This window comes from Rhea americana, unplaced genomic scaffold, assembly GCF_003343005.1.
Source record: "Rhea americana isolate MKP2758 unplaced genomic scaffold, rheAme1 scaffold_2, whole genome shotgun sequence".
Lineage (NCBI taxonomy): Eukaryota > Metazoa > Chordata > Aves > Rheiformes > Rheidae > Rhea > Rhea americana.
The window spans coordinates 4,400,604-4,414,237 of NW_028186149.1; the positions used below are offsets into that span (position 1 = coordinate 4,400,604).

The following is a 13,634-nucleotide window of genomic DNA, read 5'->3' on the forward strand; positions in this document are numbered from 1 at the left end:
AAATTTCTGCCACATATTCTTAACATAAATTGCTATTAAGCAGGCAACAGACCAATCAGTGATGACTCTTTCTTAAGAATTCAGTTATTTCCTTTAAATTTAAATTGCATTTTTTTTTCTTCTCTTCCTAGTCTGTCCTCTAATAATTTCACATATATGCTACAAGCCTCATTCTTAGTGAAAATTCTATTTGTGCTTCAATATATTTTTTGTTTTCAACAGATTTATACTAACTTGCATGTGCCACTCTTGGGGCAGTGGGAAAGAGGTCAGCACCAATCTCTAACATCAAAGGGCTAGGAAAGCATTACTAGCAATACAATCCTTTCCTCATAGAAACACCATCCTGCTTTCTCACTGTATAGAGAAACTGCATAGTTACTTTCCCAACTGGCCCCATTTTTGTCCCAATTAACTCAATAAGTGTCTTATGTAACAGCAGAAACATGTATAAATGGTTAAGCACACACAGTTTCACTAAAATTAGGAGAGTTGTAGAACAGAAAGCTGAACACACTTGTATCTTTGATGTAAATTACATGCTCAAAATCTTCCCATCAATGCATATTTCCACTGAAAACACCTCTTCTTATTCACAGGCAAAATAAGTCAGAATTACTTAACTGCTCACTGCATATCTTCATCCTGAAGTGCAACTGCTAAAAGACACCTTCTTTAAAGCACACCTTACTTCAGTTACAACTTAGTAACTGAATGTGTTAGTATTTATCTAAAATTAACTGGTGTAGAGCTAAACATTTTTTCCTTCATGACACGAGAATAAACATCACTTCATAAATGATTCAAACATGTTTTTCAAGCAGTATAAAAGTCACTGGACAACATATTCGCATTTCCACGTAACTGGATGAAATACACTGCAAATTCCAGTCTTCCTACCACCAAAATAGCATCATGCTGAATCACTGAATTATCAGAAGTTACCTGAATATTCATTGATTACTGTATCCATTTTTAAAAAGATCTGATCTGTGATCTGATCTGTCTCCAAAACATTTTTAAAAAAAAAAGTTATGGAAACCTTCAGTATGGAAATACTTATGTTCCACACTTCCAAGTGCAAAGTGGAGTTAACTCAACTTGTAGTAACAGAATGACAGTAACTTTTAACAGTTCAAATACATTTAAAAACATTGACACTCTTCTCTAAATATATTTATTCTGGATAGAACTAGATTTTGCTTGAGAAGCCATAACCAACATTTTGTAATGCATTTAGAGCCTTCACTGCTGCATGGTACTGTGTATGTGCTTTTGCATAAAAGGGCGTTTATTAATGGTCCTATATGATCTTACAGTTGCAAGAAATCCCAGTCTTCTCTGAAAATGGGAAGACAATTAACCTTGAAACCGAAAATGTTAACATAACAGTTTTCCAAACTGATTTTTAAAATAAATGTAGACATCTCAGTARAAAGTTAATTATTTACAACTCTCATCTTTGCAATGAGGTTGGATACACGTGTCAGAAGTGCAATCTTAAGCTTTAAAAAATTACATTTCTTTCTCCACAAATTAAAGCTGTGCAATAATCTTTCTGGTTTGGATTTTCTCATCTTGAGTTATTCACGCAATCCTAGCACCGCACTAATGAAATTTCTGTATTATAAATTTTACTTTTTGTATTAAAACATTATATTGAAGAAAAACATGCAATTGATTTCCTTCTACAGTGGGTAACAGATAATAATCTACACTATTTAGGACTCTGGTTCTTTCCTAGCACAAATGCTGCCCTGACATTAACATACACACACACACACACACACACACACACACACTCCTCTCCATCTCCTCCCAAACAAACAACAACATATTAACCTGTCCTTGCAACATCAATCATTTTTTCTTCAGAGGAAAGATCAGGACAGTCCCTGATATTGTTTCATTTTCTAAAATGAATTAGTCACTAGACAATAGATACATACAACATGGCTGCACAGACTAACACTAGGCTTGTCCTGTGTATCAACTTCCTCTCTTTAGAAGAGCTGGAATGAGTCATAGAAGGCATAAATACGACATTGTGAATGCTACTGGCAAATCTGTAACTGCCTTTGACTTTGCATATTTAAGAAAGGAAATCTAAGATAATCAGAGGGGGGAAAAAAAATCATTAGCACCCAAGCATGCCCTAAAATATTATGCCAATACATACTAGAGAAGTGTCAATGTAAATTAATTGTAGAATTACTGCATTAAACTTACATAGGCAAAGAACCAGCCAGACACATAATAGACAGCTTTACACAGCTTCAAGAACTTTGAATATTTTCTTCTTATTGTAATATTATAGCTAATACTGAAAACTGTTTCAGACTATCACAATGACTAATTTTTATTAATAAACAGTACTCAGTTAATTTTATTAGCAGATATGTTATTGATGTCTCTTTCTACATTCTTAAACCAGACAGAATTGCTATTCCTTCAACTTGTTAACAAAATTGTAATAGTCAACACCTTTGACACAATTTAACAATTAAAAATGAAGCAACTCCACAACATATGACTGAGCAGATTCATCAATCTGCCAGCAGATTGTTAAGTATCATTAACTTTATCTTTTCCATTAAAGGATTTTACATCTGATTAATTATATTGAAAGTTCTGAAATGTACTTTTCCCATCACGAATTTATAGCATAAAGTTCATATTATCATCATGATAAATGTCTGTCTGTAGTGCAAGTTCCTCAAGACAGACAACTGCTCCAAAGCACCTACAAAAAAAAAAGTATATTTTACATGATGAAACTCACTAACAGAAATACCTCAAGAATTTAGTTTTACCTGAAGCAACAGTTGTACTGTTCTGGTGGTTTTCGCTAGGTGAAACAAACAAGTCTTCCTCCCCTTCAGTAGATGAACTGGAGGAAGATTCACTACTGAGATCATTCTCACTGGAACTGCTAGAGCTGGGCAGTAAAGCATACTTTCTTCGAGCTAACACTTCTCGTTTTTTTCTCTGCATTAAAATTCGTTCTTTTTGGTTTTGGGTCCGCTGTGAGGAACTAGTTTTCACAAACCTCTTCCTATATGGAAGTCTTCTCAACGAACTACTGTGAAAACAGGGCCTTTTCATTAATAATCCAGGTACAGAATCCGCCTCAGTCCGAGGCCACTTTTGTGACCTTGCGCTGTGAGTTCTACCTGTAGTATTCAACACTGCCTGAGGGTGCCTGACAGGAGCATCTTTTTCTTCATCAGATGTTACTGTGTCAGAGTCTCCAAAATGTAGGCTAGATGAAGGTGAAGAGATACAGTCACTAAAAGAAGAATCATTGTCTTCACTCTGTGTTTCTAGATGCTGTCTTAATCCTAAGATTCCTTGGTTTTCTTTATCAGGACAATTTTGAGTATATGAAGGACCAGCCTGCTGGCTCTTGCGTTTTTTTCGCACCACAATACTTTTGTCTTGGTCTGTACGGTTGCCATTCATGTCCTTCTGCTTTTGAGAATCACCACATAAGTGAGAGAACTCATTCCCTACTTTACTGGCAATCATCTCAACTTCTGCAGGGAAGCTTTTGGCTGCCTCAATAGGCTCAGGGTTCAAGAGGATCCCCTTCAGACTCTCCTGTCTCTTTGGTGCATCAGAAGGAACTTCACTCTTCATATCCGCTTTTAAAGTATAGACTATATTACATTCAGGAGTCCATTTAGACATGGAAAGTTTTAAGAAAGGCCTAGAAATAAAATAGATATGCATGAAGAAAAACAAGCATTAGAACTTTCATTTTTGTTAGAGCAAAACTAAAATAATAGAAGTCATTTACTGCTTAGACTAATAACAGTGGGAAAAGCAGAAGAGCAGTAAATGAAAAACACTGTTTCATAACAATATTAAGAATACTGCTTGACAACTTAATTCAAAATTAAGACAGAACTTTGAATTAAGGCTTGTATTTAAGAACAGTTCTTAAATTGTAGTCAGCAAATCATACAMTCTATCACTTTCACAGAGCAAGTATCAGTGTATCATGACTGAAGAATAATTTTTTAACCATTGCTTAAGCACAAGAGTTTTACAGACTACTGTTTRTATAAGTTACCCAAACTTAAGCTAAATAAATCCAGTATTTAGTTATCAGCTAAACCGTGCTTAACGAGGTCTATGTCTTCCCCTATAACTGTATAAACGGATAGTTTTCTTCAACTCCATTCAAAAGTTATTTCAAGGTCTGGGTTATTTCTCAACGTTGGAATTCCTAGTTCTGCAGAAATCCAGTACATGTAAATATCTCACATACAATAGATAGGGTAGTACGGTGACAACTGAGCTGTTAAAAAAAATAGTCATGATTATTTTCTGACAAGTAAAGGAATAAAACAGGAGACATCTGAACCTCATTATTCTGGGATAAATTAACAAAAAAAATTTTTTGAAGAAATCTACAGTTGCATCGATGGTGTAGAGCAGTGTACAGATACCACTRTTTTCAGCCCATGTACCTTTGACTCTCTCCTGCAAGAGAAACTGAGCATATCATATCACATGTTCCTTCAATGGTTGGTGCCAGGGAAGTTCCCTTCACTGTCACAACCACAGGCTATGAACATGCAACAATGTTAGCCTCCAAAGACTGTTCCAAAGAAACTCTTTTGTACTGGAAGACTTTTGAGAGTAATAATAGCCTCAGTAATATATTCAGTTCTCTCAGTAATATATTCAGCTCTCTCAATCTGCTTCATCTAGGATCTCTGCTTTCTTTTTAAATTCTCATAAGAAAGTGACACAAGTATTCTGTTCCACTACACTAAGAGTGCAAGCACTCTTTACTCAGAGTAATATTCCTAATTTGTGCCCCAAACAAATAAAATCACAGTAGACATTTGACACTTTTACTACTCTAAGCAGTTAAGTGCTCCCTCTTCCCCCTTCCAGGTTTGAAGGAACATCTCCTAAGCTCTTTTGGCGGAAATATTTCTGTAGCCAACCACTGTACCAGACTGCAGAAATGATCCATCTGAAAAACAAGTCTCACAACCAAATTAGACACCAACCTGATTCATAATATAAGCACATGAACAGCTACATCTGACTTAAAACAGGCTGCACTAAACAACCAGAAGGCTGCTCAAGAAATGTGTCTGTCTATACCCTGTGTGGAAATAAAAATCCTCCATCAGCACAGGAGGAATATCCATAAGGCCATGAAAAAGTCTAAGGCAGCAACAGCATGATCTGTGGTAGGCTAAGTAGTATTAGCTACACAGCTCCATGATCTTCTGCCTGAACCTCTAAATTACTTCTTCAATTTTAACACTTTCCTACATTTGTTGCTAACATTATAATGCTCTTGTTTTGATTTTGTGTTCTATGACTTGAACAAGATTGAGACTACAGCACAAGGCCAAATCAAGATTTCTGAGACTGTTTCCATATACTGATGCTTTCAGAAGCAGCTGTGAGCTAGTTGTTTCTAACAGACTCTTAAGTATGCCTTATCTGAGTTTGCAAGGGGTATAAATCAAAGTGGTATTCCAGACACACTGTTCTCTTCATAGTTATAAGCAATTAAAATAATTCAAGTGAAGTAGACTGGAATAAAAAATTTGCATAAGGCACAAATACTGCAATACTATTATCTAAAGAAGCCACAAAATCCACTGGAACTTTCCAAACAGATCAAGAATCTTGAGGATCCTAGTAGCCTAGCTGAAAAGATCCATTTGGATGATCTCATGCAGAATTCTACAAATATTCCCAACAATTACTGTTAAATGTGAGATCTATACTAAACAGTATCTAAAAAAGTACTCCTCCTTGAATAGATGCACACCTCCATATATACACACACCATCTTTCTTTGGAAAAATTAAGACCTAAACTTCCATTTTGTAATATTTTAGAGAAGGATAGGAAAACAGAATTCAAATCTGTTACATGCATACAGAAAGCAAGGAGCATAATTTTTTTCTAATCTTCACAGGGATATCTTAAGGCAGTATCTTTTGTACAATATTTATGCACCACTGTTTCATGGAAGTAAAACACTTAGTCAAACTTTTCCACAGTCTATGATGAAGCCACTCCCCCTCCCCCCAAACAATCCTGTATTTTAATCACAAGTATGTCAGAAAAATCCTTGGGAAAAAATGTTAACTTACTGAGATAGCCTAATTCCTTTGAAGATAATCATGAGTTACCATCTTATACTACATATCCAGCCTATTCATGACAAAGTTTCCCGTCCTTTTAACAGGATTATAAAAAAAAATTATTTAATTCTGAAATTTTCTTAAGAAATAGAGTCTGAGTAAAAAATAATACTTTCTTATTATACCAGCACAATCATGTGCTAGTTTACAAAAGGATTCAATTCCACTCATTGAATCCCTTGGTCTTTTTCCTGTTTTACTCTTTCATACTGGTAGAGATTTTTACAGTAGAGTGCAAGTTTTGCATTCTGAACATAACCACCTTTGTATAAGCTCTGTCTACTTTATTACAGATGCTGTCACACAGAAGTACAGAGTTATTTAAGTTACAGCAAAAAAATAATAAAAATAAAGCAAGAAAGCTTACATTTTGAGAAACCTCAAACTACTTTAGGATGACAAAAACACCAAACCACCATACAATGAAATCTAGTGCATCTGACACTGTACTAGCTTTTAGTCTAACAAGTGACCTGAATATAATAGCCAGCTAACTCAGATTCAAATATTTGGTACATCTGCAATCAAATAAGGATTGAAAAGTGCACAGTAACTTAGAATTAAGTGAGCAATCAAAAATTCTACATTTCTGCTAACCAATACAGAGCTTGAAGGAGTATTTACTCACAGAGAGCTGCTGGCTTTTGATTAAAAATTACACAACAGCTTAAACTGGACTGTGTTTTTGGAAAGAATGGTTGCAATCAACAATTACAAATAGTCCATTCATTCACTATTTAGAAATGCTATTACAAACCTTTGAACTGAAAATTTGACCTAAAAAGGCAGTAGGTAGGAAGATCATATGCATGATTTAAAAGAGAAAGAAAAAAAAAAGCAGGTTGGTTCTTTTATTTTAAATTTAATCTAAGAACATAAGAACATTATCTTAAAATAATCATTTTCAGAGCCAAAAACCTAAATTAAAAGCAGTGAGACTTGTTTTTTGCAAATGAAAAAGTAGAAGTGAGAAGTAGAATAATTAGTGATGGCCACAGAAAACAATTCTTCAAACCATGACTTTTTAACTAGATTCCAAGTAATCTCAAGTATTTTCAGTATTGAAATGCACAAAATATGAATATTACTTACAAGTCCGATGCTTTTGCACTAACTTTAAGACAAGCTTTAGGAGAGCCTACAAAAATACTATGCAAGCGATTAACACTATTTGGGAATGAGATAATCTATTAGTAAACATTTAGAAGATCCTACAAAATCTCCCATTAGCTAAAAGTAGTCCTCAGAAGCTTTTTCAAAAATCAACAAGATGCAATAAATAAGTTTAATCAGCATGGAAGTATTCCTCTTTCTTAAAGCATTTGCCTTAACTTGCAGAGCCAAGATCTTAAGAAGGAAAAAAGGGGTAACATATTTTAGCCATTTAACAGCCCTTCATTAAGTTTTTAACTTAAGACAGGTATCAGAAAAGTATAAATAAGTAAAACAGTTATTCTAAGTCCCTCTCTAAAAAAGTATGACTAGATTCAGAATCATGAAAGTACACAACTCTTGCATCCTTTCATTTCACCAGTTCAGATAATACACACATACCTAAACCTCGCTAGTCAAAAGTTTATTCGAGTATCTTGTATTTGACTAAAGCACCAGACAACTTGATAAAAAGCAGCACACAGAAAAGCTGCATATATGAAGAAGTTAGTAGCATGTTGTCCCCCTTCCTCTCTCACTACAAATACAGTAATTTCCCTGTGCCCTTATGCACTCTCCACCACACAGAACCTGAATCCATTTAACAAGCAACTCAGATATCCAAGGTTAAGCCTAGGGGCTCATGTAGATAAGAATTCTACAGAAGACAGCTCTGGAGGCTAGCAAGAGCTGGCAGACATACCACCACCACCACCACCTCAGCAAGCACAGAGCAACTTCCACTTCTAAAAGGTCTGAGATAATACAGAAATATTTTATGTATTGATCCAAGTTGCTACATATACTGGAGAAGCTATTGAAGAGTTTTACAAAAGGGAATTTTCTATCCTTCGTAGCTCCTTTAATTTCCTCTATTCACTCCTAATTGCTTTTCTCTTTGCATATGCTAACAGAGCTAACCACTAACTTGTAAAATTAATACTCTTTATAATACATGGCTTCTATTAGATTTTAGATTTAAAGTTACTTTTTATTCTGATAAGCTAATAACAGTAGTACTATTATCTTCATGAGAAAACCTCTTTGTTGAGGTCTGGTTTGAACACAGAAGTCTTAAATGTTTTGTGTTTACCACAGTAGGTACGTGAACTGACAAACCCAACTATCAAAAAGCTTTAAGAATGAACCAGCAAATAGAAGTACTGTATACAAGCAGCATTTTGGAATGCCAACAGTCATTTTTTCTCCTCTCATAAAATGTCATATTTTTACTCTTTTGGGCAAAGAAGTTTAGAAAAGAGGTCATGCAAGACCTTTAGTAAAAGTGAAACAACCTCCAATTACTGTTACTTCCGTTTCTCAGTGGAGAGAGCATAACAAGACTAATTCATGAATAATTCTAACACATCAAAGGAGGTTGACAATTTAAAGTCACTTGAGAAGCTGCACCATCACTACAATCCCATGGAGGTCAAGTCTCAATGCTATCATACCCTGCTCCAATACAAATAGAGAACTCTGGAGCAGTTCATGAAAAAAAAAAAAAAGCACTCCCTATCCTGGAAGGGCCAGTGGTGCCGTATTCACTCCTCCCCTATCAGGCACGGGCAACTTACACAACACACAGTCACAAGCATCCAATATTTAGTTTTACTATGAATAAAAGTGTAATCAGATTTTGAAACTTTATTGCACYGTTCTTCACATTTGATTGTTTTTCCTTTTCAAACAAAAATTAGAAGGCCAACATAGTTTCCTAAAAACTAATTAAAAACAAGCTTTATAAGAGCACTGTCCCATTTTAATTGATGAAAACAAAGAACAATCTGATTGTTAAAAGCCCTACGCATATTTATATAGCGGCAGTCATCATGTATTTCACAATTATGCTGTGAACGGACTGACCTTATGTAATGTCAAAAACATCTTTACTCATAGGACAATGYGAAGTACCTGTACAAACCGCAACCAATTTCCTTTGTTTTCATGTACACTATGCCAGAATAACATGAGTCAAAGTCTGAAGACAAGTTCTTGCACATGGTCTCCCAAATGCACTCCACTACATTCAGCCCAGATGAAAGTCCATCTATGCTTTGCAGAGGAGCGGTACAGCTCCATGAGCTGGAGCAAAGCAGGCAGGCTCACTTGGTCCGTGCAGCCAATCCTAAGAAGTATCATTAGCAGTCATGTAGCCAAAGTCTAGAAGGCCTCCTCTCAAAGTGAAACAAATCATTTATTTCACATACCACACTAATCTTACCAGCCTTTGCAAAGGCATCTCAAAGGTAACTTCAGACCAAACTAACCAGCTGCAGATACACCAGTAACAAACCTCTGGAGCAGCACAGTCTCCTTAATTTCATGTTCTAGAAGAATTCTTTCCAGAGACCACGTCTGTTTCTTCAGGCACAAGTCACCTCTGATCAGCGTAACAATGATCTTGCAACAGAAACTTTAGTCCACCTATACTGTAGATGCAAAATGCCTGTTATGCCATGTAGTATTCACCTCTGAGGCCACTACTRTTTCTTAGAGACAGATGATTGAAATCATGTCACTTTCTCAAGGATCTTTTAGCAGAACGCAGCAACTGAACATCTACAAGTAGACAAGCTCTTCCCTAGGACTAGATGTATGGCCTGATTCCAGCTGGAATAGACAAAACGCACAGAGCATGCACAGCTGGATGTGCCTCAGCTAGATGAGCTGGCAGGCTAAGAACAATTCTGTGCAGAGTCCTATGAATGACAAATAAAAGTTCTCCTGCAATCTACTACAAACCAGTCTAAGATAGCACAACACCATAAAAACTTCAGCATCAATCAAGCGCCAGCAAAGCACTGGCATACCCGTATCCACTTGGACAAGGAATGTACTTGGCTTTGCACAATGAATGCAAGCAGGTGGATTTGACAAACATGGCGTTCACAAACACATTCTTCAGTCTAGACATTTCTTTGCTCTGTCCTAAGCTTAAACTCAGTTAACTAAACTAACACTATGTAAATCATGGTTTTAAGACATAAGCATTATGATTTGGCAACCAAGAACGTTTTGGCTTCAGTGAACTCCAAGACAAACATAATAGCAATGAATCTGGAAATAAGGAGTTGTATTTTTTATAAGAGAATGGCAAAATATGTTCTTTTATTGGAACCTAAAATCTTAAATAGGTATTCTCCTTCAACCATCTTTAAAAGTATTGTTTCAAGAGTCAGCAAGAAAAATTCTGGATTACAAAACCATCAAATTAGAAAATACATATATTTATTCGTCTTTCCAGCAGTTTTGACCTTTCAGATACATTCAAGTGTTCTTACACAGTATCATTCTGCAAACACTTGTTGATGAAGACATAATCTTTGCCACAATTGCTAATAAGAACTTTGCAAGTGAGAATTATGAAATTAACCATTGAGATAATTTCAAAATGTTCTTCCAGAAAGCTGAAGATTCTGCAGTTATTAATCCAAGTAGATCTACCAGTTTACTGGGAAAGGACAGAGTGGCAGGGACTTCCCTACTCTTTCCACCCACTAGAGCCAAGTGGCAGTGGGTAAAAGCAAATATCTTACTGTCGACAGCAGCCAAGGTGTTAGAACTACATTTTATTGGCATAAAATGCACAGAAGAAAGTCTCTTGCTAGTAAAGTATCAGTCTAGCCTTCTCAAAAGAAATTTCACTTAGAAAAAAAATTTGCCAAGGAAGACATGACTTTAAATCACCTTAAGTGCTTTCCAAAAAGCACAAACTATAAAACAGTAAGACAATTAGAAAAGTTGTCTTACTGAAAGGAATACTCTTTTTTCTCCCCTTTCCTTCTGCTCAATTAGGGGCCTCCATTAGGCTGACATTAATTCACCAATAAAAATATTAATGTAGACATTACCTCTCAACTTAAACCTTGTTTACTGAAGAAAGTGTACCATTTTTTCCCCCCACCACAGACACTGAGGCTCAGGGTGCTTTTGATGTTTGTTTTACAAGCAGTGCAGATTTTGGCAGCTGCTGACCACTACAATTTGTACTGACAAAATTTAAGTGACAATGACTGGGAATGATTATCCATATGTTGCACATAAATATTATACAGTATTATTCAATATGCATGTTGATAAATCTCTATTTCACTGATGTGCAAATAGTTGGAGCAGATCAGGATGATAAAGCTGACCTAAAGCAAGCTGTGCATTAGTAAAGCTGTTGGGAAATCTCTATGCAGCATCTGCCTGTGGCAAATCCATCTCTCTGCACTGTCAGCATTGTTTACATGTGAATTAAGATTCATTCACCTCATCTTTTCCCCATTTATTCAACTGCCTGACAACTTAGCCCTTGCAGTTCATGGGGAGAGGAGGGAAGAGAAAGGGGAATCAGAGGGAGGGATCACACCATTAGTTAAAATTTCTCAGAGTATCTTCACCACTAGAGGACATATAAACAACTGCAATGAGAGAAACTTGATCTTGAAAAAACACAGTAATTGCTGTCACCTAAACATAATTGCAACATGCCCACCTCCACTAAAAGGTCAGACTTAGTTACAGTTGATCTGTTTAGGCAGTTCTGCAAAGTTATTAATTCGAAGAAAAATGCAAATCATGGGTCAACTATCATATACTCTTAATATATTTTTACAAAAGCCATTGTTTACCAAAAAACACTTTAGAAAGGTCAGAATGTTTTCATCCGAATTTTCAAAGGACACCTAAAATACATACAAATAGAGCTGTTGCCCCTCCCACCCCACACTACAGATAATTGCAGTAGTAGCAGCCAGGGCTACAATCATCAATTTAAAAAAAAATCTATATATATATATATATGTATATAGATGCTTAAGTACTCAAGAACTTAAGAGTTTTAAAAGCATGAAGCTTGGCGTCTTACATAAGTATGTAAGTAAAGTGAAAAAAATGCAAGTGTGCACATAGCCTTTCCTGTCCTACGAATTCAATGGCAGGTCATTTTGTATAGCGGATGAGAACATGAGACAGATGACCAGATGTCCCCTTTACCAAATGAACCAAGATCACATCTTTATCAATCCTCACACATATGTGGAAGCACAGTCTGAACCAGTGATAATCTTGGCTAACAGCTTTTTTAGCCTCAGGTAACCCCTCTATCCAACAGAAAAAGGTATAGAAATGTTTAAATGAGTAAATTGATGGAAAAGTACTTTTTATTTTAAAAAGTTATGAAGTATTCCAGATCTTTCAATGTGAATTTTCATTAAGTTTTTTTTTCCCCTAACTATCCACAATTAATATATCTTTGGAATTTTCCACTAGTTACAGTAAAGACAACAAAAGGCCTTATCCCACCACCTAAAAACCTAGTTTTCCAACATTGATTTATAAACACAGATATTCCACCATGATAAAAGCTACTTAAGTACCCATGCCAGACAGTTAACTTCTATATTTTGATTAAAGATTAGTTTCTGGAGGGATCACGTTAAGATGAAGGACTACTAAGGTAACACCATACCTTATAGATTATGTATTTTTTGTGAGGGTATTTGAGTATCAGGAATTAAAAGCATCATGCAACTAGCCACAGTAACAAGGCCTTGCTCATGGGTAATCATGTTAAACCARGGAAAAAGCTTACTCAAAGAAGAAAAAAAAAGGCACAAATGTGTGCTTAGCCCTGATTTCCGACTCACAAACCCTTAAAGAGCACATAGATATCTAACTCTCTCCGATTTCCACTAAGAGTTACAAACCTATAAACCTCTGAAGATCCTGGCCTACATTTCTGGATAAGCATTGCTTCCTTGTTTATTAGGCAAAAAAAAAAAAAAAAAAAAAAAGAAAAAAAAAAGAAAACCCTTTTTTTTCATATAGGTTAAGAAACAGAACACCGGCCTTTGCAACTAAAGCAAATGACGTTATATTAAACATTACTACATACCCAAGCAAAGCTCAATTTTGTAATAGAGAATTTGTGACAGATTTCCAAGGAGACAAAACCCAAGGAGCAGTATAGCTCCCTGCAGCGAAGATTTTGTTCTGCGCGTCACGGAGGCGCAGAGAAGATCGCCGCGAAGGTCCCCCGGCCTGCCGCGCGCCCCCGGCAGCCCGCCGAGCAGGGGCGAAGCGGCCCCGCCGCGCCGGCGGGGCAGGGCGGGGCGGGCCCCGGGCCGCTCCCCGAGCCGGCAGGCAGTGCCCCGCGGGGACGGCGCGGGCCCCGGCCCCCTCCGCACCCCCGTACCTGAGAAAGCAAGGCCTGGGGGAAGAGGCGGGTCCCGCCGACGGCCCGCTCAGGGTCGGCGGGGAGGAAGCGGCTCCAGCGGGCACGGGAGGGACCCCGCACCGCTCGCCTGG

The 13,634-nt window shown here is 36.7% G+C and overlaps 1 protein-coding gene across 5 annotated transcripts in view; it reads right to left on the bottom strand.

Moving 5' to 3' along the window:
* RNF111 (ring finger protein 111) overlaps positions 1-13,628 on the bottom strand; it is a 51,024-nt gene extending 37,396 nt beyond the window's left edge. For 2 of the 5 annotated variants that reach the window (XM_085303337.1, XM_085303336.1), the window contains exons 1-2: positions 13,522-13,628; positions 2,814-3,709 (exon numbers count right to left, since the gene is read on the bottom strand). In XM_085303337.1, the coding sequence (XP_085159463.1) occupies positions 2,814-3,690 (877 nt within the window). In that variant the 5' untranslated portion in view covers positions 3,691-3,709; positions 13,522-13,628. Of the gene's footprint in view, positions 1-2,813; positions 3,710-13,221; positions 13,314-13,521 lie in introns of those variants that run through there. The other 3 variants (XM_085303334.1, XM_085303335.1, XM_085303333.1) reach the window with 2 other exon arrangements.
* Positions 13,629-13,634: the final 6 nt, after the last annotated feature.